The 16525-nt window shown below is 38.5% G+C and overlaps 1 protein-coding gene across 4 annotated transcripts in view; it reads right to left on the reverse strand.

Moving 5' to 3' along the window:
* The window catches only part of HIPK3 (homeodomain interacting protein kinase 3), a 101675-nt gene that overhangs the window by 14972 nt on the left and 70178 nt on the right, over positions 1 to 16525 (reverse strand). For all 4 annotated transcript variants that reach the window (XM_057410960.1, XM_057410962.1, XM_057410959.1 and 1 more), the window contains exons 3-7: positions 6904 to 7027; positions 3312 to 3431; positions 2173 to 2259; positions 1143 to 1327; positions 216 to 375 (exon numbers count right to left, since the gene is read on the reverse strand). In XM_057410960.1, the coding sequence (XP_057266943.1) occupies positions 216 to 375; positions 1143 to 1327; positions 2173 to 2259; positions 3312 to 3431; positions 6904 to 7027 (676 nt within the window). The remainder of the gene's footprint in view (positions 1 to 215; positions 376 to 1142; positions 1328 to 2172; positions 2260 to 3311; positions 3432 to 6903; positions 7028 to 16525) is intronic.

Consider the following 16525-nt stretch of genomic DNA (forward strand, 5'->3'; position numbering starts at 1 on the left):
AGGGCACTGCAGTACAGCACTGCTTTGCTATGGCCGTTTGTTACTGACTTTTGAAACATAATTCTAAACGGTTTAAGAAAACACAAGGAAAAACCGAGAGTACAGTATTTTGTCAATTAACAGATACACTTGTTTTTAAAGTATGAAATTAAGCAGAGAAACTGCCTTAACCGAATTTATAACTATAAAAAATAGAAATAAATAAGTGCTTTTACCTGACTTCTCAGTGGACCAATTTTGGTAAAGCTCGCAGTCAGGTTAGCTGCACTGCCTGAGGCAACTGGTCTCATAAGTGATGTTTTATTGCGATTACTTAAATCATACAAATTTGATCTCCATTTGCAAATATCCATGATGTGAAAACAGGACTTCACTCTATCAAAACAAAAAAAATAAGTTGCTTAAATTAGCATTTCCTGTTGTTAAATGTATAGAACAATTCCCTGGAACAATGCAGGGGAGATAAAATTTCAAAGCCCACATTTCCCATCAGACACAGAAGCAGGGAAAAAAATTATTATGATGTTCATGTAAAGCCTTTGTAATGCATATTTTAAAATCAGGGAAAAATATTGCTGTTTCCTGCTCCTTGCATCTAACACCATTTTTTTAACAACTGTGTACAAGCAGGAAGGAGAGTAAAATTAAAATGGATGGAAAGCTCTTTCCTTCAGTGAAATGCCTGAACTTCAGGAAATCCAAACTGAAATGCACAAGTCCGTAACGGCAAGAAAACTTTCAATATATTCAACATGAACCCATGCACAGAAGGTGGTATCCAAGGCATTCACCTCAAGAGGAAGTCTGTAACCCTAGCTCTCACTGACTGACAGAAACTAACGCTCTTCACATTGCCAAAAATCAAGCCCAGGTTTCTGCAGTATTGGAACTGGAACAACCAGGCATAAAAATGATAATTCACAGATCTATTGCTCTGAATGTTACTTGTCAGAAAAAAAAAACGTTATTCTAACAGTTTCCTTGACCAAGTAGATGTCTTTAACACTGCAAGCACTTGAAAGAATTCTCTAAGATGCTACAAAAATGACAAAAGATTTTTCACTCTTGACAGCAGAGGAAACAACACTGTACATGTGAATCACTTCAACAGAGATTTAGAGTAATTTTTGTGTGTTACATACTGGTTGCTATGAGGAAAATCAAGGAGGTGCTTCATGGTAACAAAAGAATGGTTCAGGGTCTCAGCTGGAGTGATTCTTAAATCAGCGTCGATAAGCAACATTTTCTTCAACAGACTGACAAACTCCCTCCTATCTGCCTTCTCTGCCAACAGGTCACTTCCTTCCAAGTCCATCACCATGTTCACCTGGTATTGAACAAAGCAATCAGAGAGAAGACTCAACTCCTGTTATTGCTTTCTGCTGTAGAACACTAATATTCAGTGATTTTATCACGTGGGGCATTGTGCGTTTGCCAGCTCATCCCAGTGCGGTTGGCTTGGAACTGATGACTTTTTTTTTGCACACACACCACTCCCCTTTCACTCTCTGAAGCTAAAAAACCCTGAAGGCTTTATTCCAGTCTGGGACTTAGAAGTTATGGAGTAAGATTTGGGATAAAGACCTTTATATGATCTAACTTAAACTACACACGTAATCTTCAAAAAAATCAAATTCAAACATGTATTAATGCTAATCTTGCAAAAAAGGTTTTATTCTCTTTTCAGGATATGGAAGAGAATGAAAAATCTACTTTTGTTATTGACTACATAGTTAAGAAGCTAAAGAAAAGTGAAGAACCAATTGTTTGCTTAAAAATAAGACCGATTATACTGAGAATTATATTGTTAAGATGGCAGAACTAAACTGGAAATTCTATATTTAAGATAACAGACTCCATATGTGTTCTTTTTTTATCCAGTATGGCAGATAAGCAGAACAGAAAGTACACATTATACATGAAATTAAAGAGTTACCCCACCACAAGGACAAGCAGCAATGTTTAAACGCAAGCAATGACAAGTAAGATCTTTATAAACAGCCCAAAGGGCTGACACAGACATTTTCCTCAGAGCAACATATACAGAGAAGAACAGATACAACTGATGCACAACAATATTCTAAAAGCTGTTTATTTCAAAACTAAGAAAGATGTTTTCAAGTCACCATTCACTCCCACCCTTTGGCAAAGGAAGAATGCTTTCATACTCACGTGCACTATATCATCCAAACTGTTGAAAATATACTTTCTGGCCTCTTTAGACTTCATACCTGTCTCTGCCTCGTGCTCTTCCAATGTCTCAAAATAGAAAAGGAAAGCAGAGTTTAGAAGTTGACAACAAAGGTCACTTGTAACTACAAAGTAACTTTAAGTGTTGACCTAAAACATGTTGTTTTGGCTGGGTTTTTTAGTTAATATTTCAGTTGTGTGTTTGGATGCTGCTTTGCTGACTACTTCCATTTTCTAAATCAAAATAAAAAACTTACTAAACTTCAGGTCTGACTGACCACAGTACTGGACTGCAATAGATTGTTTGTAAATCACACAGGAAGTGCTGAAAGCCTGGCAGAGCTGTTTAACAACTCTCTTGTGAGCTTATATTTATTCATCACAAGTTTCCTATTACTTGTATTTTACCCATTTCCTAAAACTCAGACCTTTAACTCCAAACAGCAGCAATACATCACTGTAAAAAAAGAAATAAACTAAAAACCAGGCAGACTCTGTTCAGTTTCTCTTTGCTTTCTTTTTCTTGTTATTTTTATACTTCTTTACATACACACAGTTGGTATTATTTTAAATACTGAATGTGAAAACAAGAGTGAATGTAACCACCCATCAGTGATGCTGCTCAGAGAGAAGCAAGGTGTGCAGACCACCAAAGTACATATTTTGTATTTCATCTGCTTTCATAGTACTGCAGCTTTCAACCAGCAAGGACTGTTTTAGCAGATCGGAAGGAAACAAGCTGCACACAGTCATGTTGTTTCTTCACCTCCTTTTTCTCCCAGGAATTGCTGATCCTGGAGCTGGTTTTGAATGAATCTTGCCGAAGCACTTTAGGCGCCTCAGAGACAAATTCTTAAAAGAGAAGTGAAAAGTAGTAACTGGGTAAGAGGCAAAAAAAATCAAAACAAAGGTCATTTAGCACCTCTGGAGGGAGGAAACATGGGCATGAGCTTAGGGTGCTGATTTTGGGAAATGGGAAAAATGGAAGAGATACAGAGCAAGGACTGACAAAACACACAGGAGATACAGAAGTGAGCGACAGTATTCAAGTGAATCTTGGTCTCTCTGGTTTCTCTGTTCACAAAATAATATGCAGTTTTCTACTACCTTATACTGTTTACCTTTAATCTCCAACTAGAATATGGTGCATCCGTTTCTCTACAGAAGAATCTTGTGGTTTTCGTCCCCATGTTCAACAACTGCTCTCCTGGCAAACCTTGAGTCTGTGAAATGTAACGAATCTGAGACAGAAAGAAAGAGAAAAAAGGGAAATAATTTCTCTCCGATGTTCAAAATCTGATCCAGTTAAAAACTTGTCATTTCATTTAAAAATTGGCAAAATTAACCATCCTCAGAGCGCCATGTTTGGACAACTACATCTCACATAGAAATCTAATACTGGAATAAAGATTGGCAATAATGGAAAACGGAGCTTGTTGCAGGTCAGGATGGAGGGAGTAAGAATTCCAGAAGTCAGGGCTGAAGGGCTTTGGGCATGCTCTTGTGCCACACGCCTTCACAGAGGGGCTGCTGGCGTGGGCCAGCCCCTGGAAAAGGTGGAGCAGGGAGCGATAAGAGAGAAAGGAAGAAAGGAAAAAAAATCAGGAGACAGCGGTAAAATACACAAAATCAGAAACTGGGGATAAGAAGATGAATTCAATGGAAGACAGAGGATTTAAGAGCTAGGAGCACCTGGGAGGAGCAAAACTCACTGGCAGTAGAGAGAAAAGGTACATACAAGGCTTCTACCAAAGAAGAGACAGAACAAAGTGGGATGGAACTAAATGCAATGCTGTCAACTTTTGGAATTTGGCATCCTCCATAAATCCCTACACAGAATCATAGAATCAGTTAGGTTGGAAAAGACCTTTAAGATCATCAAGTCCAACATTTCCTCAGCACTGCCAAGTGCACCACTAAACCATGTCACTGAGGGCCGCATCTATATGGGTTTTGAACACTTCCAGGGATGGGGACTCCACCACTTCCCTGGGCAGCCTGTTCCAATGCCTGACCACCCTTTTGGGGAAGAAATTTTTCCTAGTATCCAGTCTAAACCTCCCCTGGTGCAACTTGAGGCTGTTACCTCTTGTTCATCAGGGAGTAAAGATAATCCCGCTCTGACCAGCAATGTTTCTAGTTCATTTAGCTGTTCTCTAAGCAAATAAAGGCAATAAATGCCTTAGAAATTAAAGGCAAAATAGATGATGCATTAAGTCAAAAATTTGCAGTTAAGCACCTATGCCTGTTTTTAATGAGTATTAAAGACACAGCCATTTCCCACTGAGAAGTACAGCTGGTACTGCTTATAATCACAAATAATAACTAAGAGCTTCCTTTCAAGAGCTAGCACATTAGTTGCCATGTACCAGAAAGACAGAGGGAAATGCACTACAAAGCCCTTGCCTGTCTGTTTACCCTGTGACATGCACCACATAGCAGGAGGAAAGGAATTCCCTTGGGAGTCATCTTCTACAAATGCTATACTCATGTACACTGAGGAAACCCCTGAATCAGACTTATTTGAAGCAAATCTTGAAGACTTGCTTGAGCACAATGATGAACCTGACTAAAGTAAGGTAATTCCTATTGATGCAGGTTACAGCTCCTCTTCCAGAAGGACTTCTCAAATAAGAGGATCAGGCAAGTTGCTAAATGAGTTATTAACTGATGCTTCCAGCAAACCTGAATGCTATGTTTGTCTTTAACTAGACAACTTTTAAAGCCAGTATTCACTTGTACAGCAAACAGAAAATCTACAGGCATGAAGATTAACCTTAATTCATGCAGTCATTTGCATCTTGGGAGGTGGCTGCCACTGGTGACAGCCAGTACCTAGAGGCTGAGCCATGCTGGCCCTGGGCTTATGATGGCAAGAAACAAGTGACAGAAATACAGTGTCCTAAGGACCTGCCTTGCTCCAGATGCACAGAAAAGCCAGCCAGCACTATGAAGTATGGACAGTGTACACCATACTTGACTGCCTTCATCTGCCTGGGCTTTCTGCATAACAAGCTGGCTGCAGCGCTGCGGGGGAAAGGAGGTCTTGTCTCTACAAATGAGACTCTGTATCACTCTGAAAAAAGATCCTCATAATCATGAGACTGAGCTTTATGCTGTTACTGCTCTCTGCGCAAGAGCCAGAGGCTCACAGCCATGTAAGCCTGTTGGCACAAATTAATTAACAGTCTGAGCTGCTGCCATTATGACAAATGACAAGTTAATTTGAGGAAAGAATCAGGACACAGGCTTTTCAACCATTCAGACCCCTACTTCATCACAAGCAACTGAAGACTCAGTCCAAAGCTTTGTTTCACATCCACAAGCAGCATCTGTCTACATGTGTGATCATGATCAGAAGACCATGAAGTGGGCTTGCAAGTCCTTCCTTTCCCACAGCAGCATCCCTTTTAACAGCTAGTTACAGCAGTACAGGGATCAGAAGTGGATGCAATCCCAGAAATCACATGTTCTGGACCCCTCCCTTTGTTTTTTTGAACTTGAAAGTCCAGATCTTCTCCTGCGGTTTCTTTCAAAACTAGATGCAAATAAATTTGCCAAGTTCTTGGAAATTTCTGGGACAGCATTACAGATTCCATCCAAAAACACTTTTTCCTTAAAGAGCATAGTTGTTTCCTCTTTCATTCTCCATTTTAACAGCAATACGCTGCACAAAGATCTTCTAAACACATCAAAGCATCAGCCCATAGCTTACTTCTGCGAAACACTGAATTATGTGTAAATGAAGTAAACTGAAATATGAAGTGTTACCAAAATCGATAGATCCACTCACAGTGATTTTAACAAATTAATTTTTAGAAAAGTAGCCTGATCTGTAAGCACAGGGAGCCAAAAGCTCACTCCTTACATGAGGATCAGGATTTAAATAACCTGAAGAACACACTGGAGGAACCGCCCTTGAACCAAGGATGTAACAGTTACTAAAAAGCCAACTGTTATACTTAGGGCTCCTTCACTGTCAAAGTTCCAAACCAGTTCGGGATAGTCAGAACGCTGATTATGCTTCTTCCAAATGACCACATTATGCTAGAAAATTAAAGACCTCTCTCTCTGAAGTGTTCTAAATAGAAAAGTGCTCTACAACTTTCTTTCTTTAAGTCATCTCACTAAGGCCAATGGTGTCAATAGCTGAAAATTCCAACAAAACAAATGGCACAGCTTCAAGCTTTGCAATTGCATAAAAACAGTATTGTTGTGAAGGTTGATTCTTGTTCCTCATAAAGTACAGGCTCTCAAATCTTTGAGCTATGTTGGATTTCCAGAAAGCATCCGAAAGTATTCAGAAGACAACTAATCCTGACATGCAAACAGGCATTCAATAGTCAGCCCCTTAGCAAGTAAAAGAGAGATTATAATGCAATGATGGTGGCCACAAGCTTTGGTTTGCATCAGGAAATGCAGCTCCAATACTAACATTTACTTTGAAAGACAGGAAAAACAAAAAAAAAAAAAAAAGAAAAAAAAAGAAAAATTGCAATTTAATTCAGAAATCAGCATTACACAGCTCTGTCTAGAAGCAGGATTTATGTTTCTAGGACAATCAATAAAGACTAAACTAAAAGCACTGAACAGACTTGAAGAAATACTATTTCATAGGGGATATTACAAACATTTGAAATCCTGACTGCATTGATCTGAAATTCTTTAGTTACTGAAAGTGTGCACATGCTTATGAAATATATATTTTACTACCTGGTCATATTCCAGTGCTCCTGGGTACAGTGGCCATCCAAGAAACAGCTCTGCAATCACACACCCTAATGACCACATGTCTATGGCTTCACAAAACGGCAATCCCAGTATGATCTCTGGTGCTCTGCAAATAAACATGGTTACTGAATTTCTTCCTTGGGGAAAAACAGTAATTCAGCAATCCAACATGACAAAGAAAAACTCAAAACAGAGAACAGAAGATAAACCTGAAAATTATTCAAAATTAAACAAATACATAAATTTCAAAATTATTTGAAAACACAGGCTAATTATTTCAGTAAAGTCACAGCATCAGTAATTGAATTTTTTTTTTTATCCATGGCAAAACTTTACAGCTCCAAGATGTTGGTTTTTTTTTTCCTACAAGTTTCAGTTTCCTACATACATTAAATTATTGATATGCCTGAAAACCAGCACGGCACTGATCCAACACTTTTGCCTTTCCTTCAGTATGTCCTTAACAATTCATCCACTCAATGTTACATGCCTGTAACTCTGTTCTAAACACAAATACAGGCATTTATCTCAAAAAACAAACAAACAACAAGATTTATCTGAAAATCCACTGGTACACTTCCCAACTAGACAGTACACTTAAAGCTTTTTAAAATATCAATTTAATTACATAACTGCAAATCCCTTAATGCACTCAAATCAGTTCAATGTGATCAATCTTTGAATCACATACATGAAAACACTGCACTTGCTAAAGAGACCAGGTCTTATTTTTCACCTGAAACAGATATGAATTATTTAACCAACAGCATCTGAGTTTATTTCCGTACTCAAAAACCAGGAAAAAATGGCATTGGCACAGCTGCTAAAGGAGCTTTTAACATCACTGTTCACATGGAACACAACTCAAGTATGTCACAGATACCCATTTTAATTGCATTTGTGCTTTTTAAACCTTTCATCCCAGTTCATTCACTCTACCAACAAATGTGAAAAGAATTAAAATATATCTTCATGCTAATAAAGAAAGATATGTGGAGACGTAAAGTATTATTTCAAGCAACACACTATGAAGTGATTTACTTTTAAAACAGACTACCTGTTAGCTTAACATGTCGTACAACAGTGGGAAGGTGGTTAAAACTATCAGGGTTAATTGCCCTTACAACTGGTGGGGAAAATCACCGTTTCTCACCCATATAACAGCTTAACAATCTTAGGCTCCAGCACAAGCTTGTGTGTCACACTGACCTTCCACATACAAAACAATTTCCAACCGCAATGAATTCCTACATATTCTCATTTATCTTCTCCTCTGACATTTACTCTTATCAAAATAGTCTTTCATTCACCAACTTGTAAAAGATTTGGAACAGATTCTTATTTTCATGCTACATTGGGACAGAGAAGCTACTTTGTGGCTATACAGCAGATGAAGAGCTGAAACATCATCATTCCTTTTCACATGGAGTAGCTGGCAGACGCTGCACAAGGACATACTCCAAGCTCCAAGGCTGCACGTTCATCAACAGTGATTTGATTACAATAAACTTCTGGGGATCAACCATATGTATTTTTGACACTGCAGTAAGTGTTAGCTAGGTTCACTATCCAAAAAATAAATTTAATATATCTAGATGCCACAAGACTAGGAATAGCAGTAAGCAATGTCTGCCCTCAGCCACCGGCTGGGTGGCAGCCTGTGCATGGTTGTTACAGATCTCTGCTAAAATATGCTTCCTTTTGTTGTATTATGTTACAACCCTGAATACTTAATGAATATACACACAGCCTATGGATATAGGGGCTTTAACAAATGCTTCTGCTAAAATAAGCTCTTTAAAACTTCTTACATTTACTCAACAGTTAATATGCGCACCCTATAAAAATAGCCACAGTCAGTCTGTCGCTCGTATCTTTTGAGGGATCGGATTGCAAATTAAAGAAGGATAAGGGCAGATATGATGACCAAAAAAAAAAAGATAACATCTACTGCATTTCAAACTACAGTCATCTGCTAGTTTTTCATGGGTACCAAGTGGTTCTGCAATACCAGTAAAAGCACTAAAGAAAAGGGATGTATTTAAAGAGAGGCAAGAACAGTGCTCCTCACTTCTCAGCACCTGACCTAGCACCCAGAAAGAGGGAAAGGAAGTGTTTTCTCTAGTTCAAAACAGTAAAACCAGCAGCTTCCCAGAACTGATGATTTTATGAAAAGTTCTGTGGAATGCATGAGTAATTTCTCAACTCTGCTCCCACTGGAGGTCCTGTAACACACACACAACACCCCCTTACAGATCAAGGAAGTGAGATTAAAAAGTCTGAGCAGTTTTTATTTCTATTTCTCTTCTGGCAGTATGAAATAAATCTATTGTCTCCCACATGCCACTGTTTTATTTACTGACCACCAGGTTGCCACCCTCCAGATGAGTGAAGAGTATATAACTAGCCTTCCTTCCCTCCCGTCTCCCACTATTTTCCACACATCCATGTGATCTCTTTCCAAGACCACCTGTACCAACTTCCACGCCAGAAGCTGAAGGCAACAGTGCTTCTATGAGGAGCACAGAGCTCCTTCCCAAGTGCAATTGCCTATTCCAAAGATGCTAGATACTAGGAATGCTTGTATATCCTTGGCAGCGCTAACTCTTCATTACAGGTTTGGCAGCAAAATTCTTTCCAAGCAGGCATATAAGCCTTATCAAGCCATTTTAACTTTGCAATTTCAAACATCCTGAATAACAACTTTAGTACTGGCTCTCCATAAGTTTGGACTTCTATAAATTTATACAGTTGAAGGTAAATGGAGACATTTCTAATATGAGCATGCAACACCAAATTTATACTCTTCTCTCATAAGCCAAAAGTTACTACCCCTATTTACCACTGTTCATTGCAACAATGCCTAATAATTATCTGCTCTGGATAAAACACACCATCATCACTGTAACAACTACTAATGCAAAGAAGTCATCAAAAGGGTAGGTCAAAGTCATCCCATGGATCAAGAGAACTCATGTGAACAAACCCAATTTTCAAGAGTTAATCAAATTACAAACCTGAGAGTAACACTTTGGCGCCCCACACTCCCATTACCAGTATAATGCCAGCATACACTTTGTGAATGGAATAACCAGATACGGGTTCTGAGATGTCTAATTCTTTTTCTAAAGAAAGGAGGGCTAAGAAATGGATCAGACGTAGTGAATGAGAGTTAATGAGAGATGGTAACAAGCATTCTAATGGGTATTGCCATGTACCATTCATTTTCTTCAACTACCAGTCTTTATCATGAACTTGGAGGAGTGCAACCTTTTCAAGAGACCTGCAAGAAAGACTCTAGGCTAGAGGTAGCAATAGTCAGAAAAAACCCACAGGCAAGTACACTTCAGTAACCTGCAGGATGCAGTGGGAATGAACCATGTAATGGCAATATCTGTGGATGATGAAGGATACAAAGAACAGTTGGCTCTCTAGTGCATTTGTGATGGACTTCAGAAGGAATTTCAAATATGCAATCAGATCAACACAGTGACAGTAGATCATACATGGTGTATAGTAAACCACAGTGAAAGTAAACATACATTTTTCATTAATTACTTACCCATAAGAAAAAAAAAAAAAACAACCAAAAAAAACCCCAACAACACTCTAGACAACTTTACAGATTATTCATTAAAAGTATCTTACAATTGGGAGCAAAAATAAATAGGACATCAGTATTTATTTTTAAAGGAGAAAGACATACCAAAGATTATTATGTCTTATATAGAACTAATGATATTCCCTCACCTTGAATAGTGTGTGTTCACTTTTGAATTCTGTGTTCAGTTTTGGTCACCCCCATCTGAAAAAGGATACATCAAATAGAAAAGACGCAGAGAAGGACAATATAAATTAAAGACTTGAAGAGACTTGGGTACAAGAAACCCTGGTTAGAACTATAAAGCTTCAGGAAAGAATGAATGATCAGTAACATTACTCAAACTTGCCATCGAACATTACTCTGCCCTTATAAAATAAGGGCAGAGAAGCAGCCACATGTTCCTAATGCCCTGCTTCACTACTGAAGACCAATGAACCCCCCACCCTTTTTGAGATTAAAGACTGATGGAACTATAAAAGCTGGGGTTTTTAAAGCCAGAATACATTTAGCCTTTGAATCATGAATCACTGCTAAGATAAAAAAAAAAAAAAATGAATAAGAGTACTTAAGAATGGACTGACAGAAAAAACATCCAGATTAAACAGCAAAGTTGATATCAATGTACAATAAAAGCAGCCACTGTGTAGAGCTCAAAGCAACTTGCATCAGAAGACACTGAAGCGCGACCTGCTGCTATAGTAAATTTTCTAAAGCAACAAACCAGCAGAATAGATAGATCACTGACCTGGTAACATACGTGTATCTCATTTCCTACATATTAAAATCACTACCGCTGCACAAAGATAGGAGCTACTCAAGTATGTCCCATGAGTCAAACTAAAGAGTCTTTACAATCGTCTTCATGATCAAAATAACTTTTATTCTTAATGCCATTTTGTTAGAATTACGTCACTAAAATTTATAAAGTCTTTTAAAAAGTCATGTTACAGGCAAGATGTTCGCTCACGTGATTTTTTAGAAACACTTTCATAGCAGAGCTGTCTCTTGCTTTTAAGCCCATTGAGATTTTAAAATACAGACTGGTAGTGCCATGTGTTAATGCACATTTGGTCTTTGAAACACAGGTATGGTACGCCAGACAACAAGCTTAACCCCTGTCCTTTTGAAAGGACTGATGCTGTAAATCTACAATGCAAAATTGTATTACAGATTTACATTCAGAAGCCTGGCTTTTCTTTTACAGTTTTCTATTGTTCTTTTAACTCTGCTATGATTGATTAGGCATTAGGAAGTACATAACTAGCAAACTCTGATTTTTTTTTTTTTGGTGGGTTTATTTGGTTGGTTTGTTTTCTTTTGAATTCTAAGAATATTTAAACTGAAAGCAAAACGTAAGTGCTCAGAAACAGACTCTGGAAGCGTTAGTAAAGCTGTACAGATGCATCTGTGTCTTTGAGGTAGCAAGGAAGAACCAAAACCACCGCTCTGTAATTTTGGGCCGTTGCGATATATCACAAAACACAGGGAGAACAAATACATTTGAGATGATATGAGAAGTTATCCCCTCATTCATAATTTCATTCCTCCTCTGAAGGAGTCTGGAGCACTACCAGATTCTCATATGGTAAGTGACAGTGAGGACGGGAGGGAACAAGTCACCAGATCTCCTGTGAACTTCCAGGGCCACGGTATCACTGCAGTGGTGTCCACAGAGCTGAGCAGAAGGAATTCTCATTTCCCGGTAGAAAACACTTCATTTTAGCATAACAAACATTTCACAGAACTCCCCAACATTCAAGGGCTAGAAAAGACCCACCTAACATCAGAGCCTTCCATTGTTAGGTGTAAGGTACAACCAACATGCAGCTGCCAGTTTAACTTTGAACTGTGATCTGACCTTGAGGAGACAGTATGTTAAAACTTTACCTAGAGAGAGGCCCAAATATGTAACTACTTATAAAAAGAAGCAATCACTGGGGGGGGGGGGGGGGGAAAAAAAAGTTATCTAGAACATAGTGCTCACAACTGAAGGTAGAGGAAAAACAAAGACAAGAACTCAAACCAGACAAAACCCAAATAAATCCTAGGTAATTCTGTCAAATAATATGAAATTACAAGCAATTATCATATTATGAGATCATCATAGCACTCTTTCTTAATACTGAGAAAGAGTTTTGTCTGATTGTCTGAACAAGTCATGACAAATTTTAACCTAATACCCCTTCTTTTACCACTTACCAGAAGTACTAAAGATAATAATCTAGGTGTTCCTTTTTTGTTTTTTTTTAGCTGAGAATAATAAAGTGACTTCAATAGATTCTTTTCCACTTTTATCTCTCTCTCTATTGAAATGAGGTGTTGTTATTAAAACCAGATGATGTTCATACTTCTGCCTTTCCATGACTGCATTTCTCCTCAGAAAGACTGCAGCTTACCAAGTGATTTATTTATGTATTTGATATACTAAGCATTTTTTTAATTACTTGAAAATTAAGCAAAGTAGATTCTTCCTGGCCATATGGCCTGTAGCAGGCCCCCACTGTAATGCCCCCTGTCCCTGCCCTCCCTCTAATCCTGACCCACAAGCTCTCAGTTGGCTCCTCATCCATCTCCCAGCGGAGCTTCATGCACTTCAGCTTGATGCACTGACATGGATGGCAACAACTCCTCCTCATATCCCTCTGCTTCTCCTTCCTGAAGGAACTTCCTATCCTTCCATTTTATTTGCTTGTAGCATCCTCATCAAAAAATAGCAAGACCTTGTAAATCAGTTTTGTGTGCAAGCTTCTGCTGCTTTCATGCTGATGATGACACCTACATCTGGACTGAGGATACAATGTCATGTGGTCCTAAGGAAGCATCCTTTGGTGGATTAGGCTGCTTGCTTCCTTAGGACTACGAAGGGACCCTGAGCAGACACAAGGCAAGGGAAATAGCTATCAGTTTCTGATATGACAGATTAGCATGAGGATCTCATATTTACATGGACTCTCACTTTTGCATAGGTCAGGGAAAATACCAGAGAACACAAGGATATGGATGTTACATCAAAGATCATGCAAGTCATAATAAATTATTAATCAGCTATAAAAAAAAACAAAACAAACAAAAAAATACCAACCACACACACAAAACCAAAGGAAAGTCAACCCTGAAGACACGAAGGAAAATTCCTTTCATTCTGCAGCAACACTTGCAAAAGGGTTTGCCATCCAACACAGGGCAAAGGCTCACCTGCCTGCTGCAGGTCTGCAGCTCAGCCCCAAGAGGCTAAGAAACCACACAACAACTGGAAATCTTATTTTGAACATAAGCTGTTGCACAGCAGTTCTTGAGGCAGGCATGCCGCAAGAGAAAGGAATGTGCCATGCAGACACCTGAGAGGGTAGCAACATCTGCTACATCCTCATCCACTGCAAAAGGTATTTATGGGGTTTTACTGCTGATGGAAGCCCACCTGGATGATGCAAAGTGATAGTTTCATGAAATTTTGCAACTCAGACTGGTAAGTTTTTACTTAAAATTATAGGGTTACAGAAAGCTCATCAAAAATCAACACAAGTATTCCCCAAGAGGCAGAGCGATGTCCTGTTATTCACCCCTCAGGCCCTCAGATCATTCTGCATTCGTATAAACTAGTATGTTCATCTTATTTACCTTCTGAATTATGTCCTACATAACACTGGAATGAGACTTTCACAGTCTATTATGGAATAAGACTTTCACAGTCTACCATCCTGACCTGTAGACTGAAGGTTGCTGCCCAAAACATACCCCTGCTCTCAAAGAAAGAAATTGTCAGAAGAAGAAAAACAAAGAAAGAAAAAAGAACTTGTAAATTTAGACAAGTGTCAGCATTTTTGTTACAGAGAATTTATGGAATGATACAGGATTATAAAAACCATTGTTATTGACAAATCAAGACTCAAACTGACAACATGACATCAGGATAAATGGAGACGGTAGGCTGGTTGAAGTTATTTTAAAAGACAAATAAGCAAAAGACTTGTAGGTGAAATGAACACTTAAAACTTTGGATATACCCCTTTAGTACCTATGCCAGCTGCTAAGTTAAAAAAAAAAGATAAAATAGAAACATCACAAGAAAGCTATGACAGAAAACCTACCGAGTAGCAACTGAGGCAGGTGGGGTAACATACATGAAATTAAATCTGTGTTCTCAAGGTTACACTAGTAGAGACATTTTGGTGAATATTTTAAAACACATCTAGGTTCTAAATCTCCTGCTAGATTCATACCCAACAGATACACATTTTATTGGAATATTCCATACAACAAGAAAAACACCCTCAACATCCAACAACCTTAACTTTAGTTGGTATGCTGCTGTAGCCCTTTAAGTGAGCTGATTGGCTGACTTCAGGAGTTCCTCCCATACAAATTTCTATGATTAGACCTCTGGTGTAAACAGACACCACCAGAAGCAGTCACATCACTACCAGGCTTTACTGATCCTGCTCACATAACCATGGGAAGTGCTGAAGAGCCTACTTACCCTTTGGGGCACTGTGGAAAGTCATCTGCCAGCGTTCTAGCAAAACTAAGAAGCTGCATTAGAAAATGTAAAAGGTTACTTATTTCCCCCCTGCTGAATTAAACCTACAGACTGCTAGCAAGGAAAATTACACAGGTTATTTTTGTAGGTTAGACTGCAAGACTTCAGCCTTCCAGTGCTGCTTGCCACTGCACTGAGGAAAGAATTGATATGCAACAGTCCCTTCATGTGTTTCACCTCAGCTTCGAAACCCGCCAGGACCAGACTGTAGGGTTTTTCCTTTTTGTTTTTTTTTTTTTTAGATACTTCTTCCACTTTGCTTTTCTCCTATTTTTTCCTTCCCTGACATCCCATTTTAATTTACTTGTCCTTTCTTGTGTAAAGGAGAGCCTCTCTATTCTTAGAAGAGTTTCAGATCCTAAAATAAACTGCTTAACTCTGTATCTATTACATCCAGATTGATGTCATATCAGACCCAGACAACATGCTGCAACAGGAATGTGACTACAGCAAAGCAGCCCAGCATTCCTGCAAGCTCTGCTTTGCAAACATCTTTAAAGTAACATTACATACAAAAATGTAACACACACTGCCTAAACACTAAAACACAGCATAGGGCTTGGCTTTTCCACTTGTTTTTCTTACTATATAAATGTTGGTATAATTTTAAAGCCATTTTTGCCCAATATCCAGTACTAAAATCCAGACCTTCTACCACCACACTGAAGAGCAGCAAATAAGGGTAACCAGACTAAACTGGGATTTCTTTTTAATCAAGCAGAATGTTAATCATTTTGCTGTCAGAACAAATAAAAGTTAAAAACAGGGAGGGCAGTAACAAGAAGAAAGATAATAATGGAGTCTAGATACTAAGTGGATAATAATGGGAGCCTTTCATCTGAGTAAACCCTTTGAGTCCAGTCCAGGACACTAATAATTGCAAACAGCTCATTATTTATGGCTAAAAACTTCAGCCTGTTCCCAGTGTAGACAGACATATTATTAAAGGCACACTTGTTGGCAATACTAGCAGAAACAACAAGGATCAAATAGACAGGGATCTTCCTTTCATTTACACATGCTCATATCAGCTGTAGCACACTGCCTGTTCAGCTGGGGCTCTTTAGGAAGTTTTGTCTCCAAGAGAAAAAGGAAAGGTAAGCTACCTTTGCTGCCTGCTCTTCTCAATGTACAGAGAACTTCAGAGACTCTTCTCAATCTCACAGAACTTCAAAAGCCCCTGGCAGGACAAGACACTGTGCTGGCAACGCACAAGGAGCAAAAAATGCTTCCTGCACTTCACAAAGTAACAGTAGTAGTTATTTCAAGAACACAACCATCCTTTTGTTTGAACTATTACAAATGCATTAATATAAAAACAATAAAGATTATGAAACACTCTCAAATATGTCCTAAACTGAGAACTGACATGCGTACAACATCAAATCCATAATGCATCTAGGCACCATACTGTGTCAGGGAGTTTCAATTTAGAAATGACTTGCACCAAAATATAAGACCAA

Source organism: Pezoporus wallicus, unplaced genomic scaffold, assembly GCF_028554395.1.
Source record: "Pezoporus wallicus isolate ANWC-B61680 ecotype Strahan unplaced genomic scaffold, APGP_CSIRO_Pwel_v1 contig_5958, whole genome shotgun sequence".
NCBI classification, from domain to species: Eukaryota; Metazoa; Chordata; class Aves; order Psittaciformes; family Psittacidae; genus Pezoporus; species Pezoporus wallicus.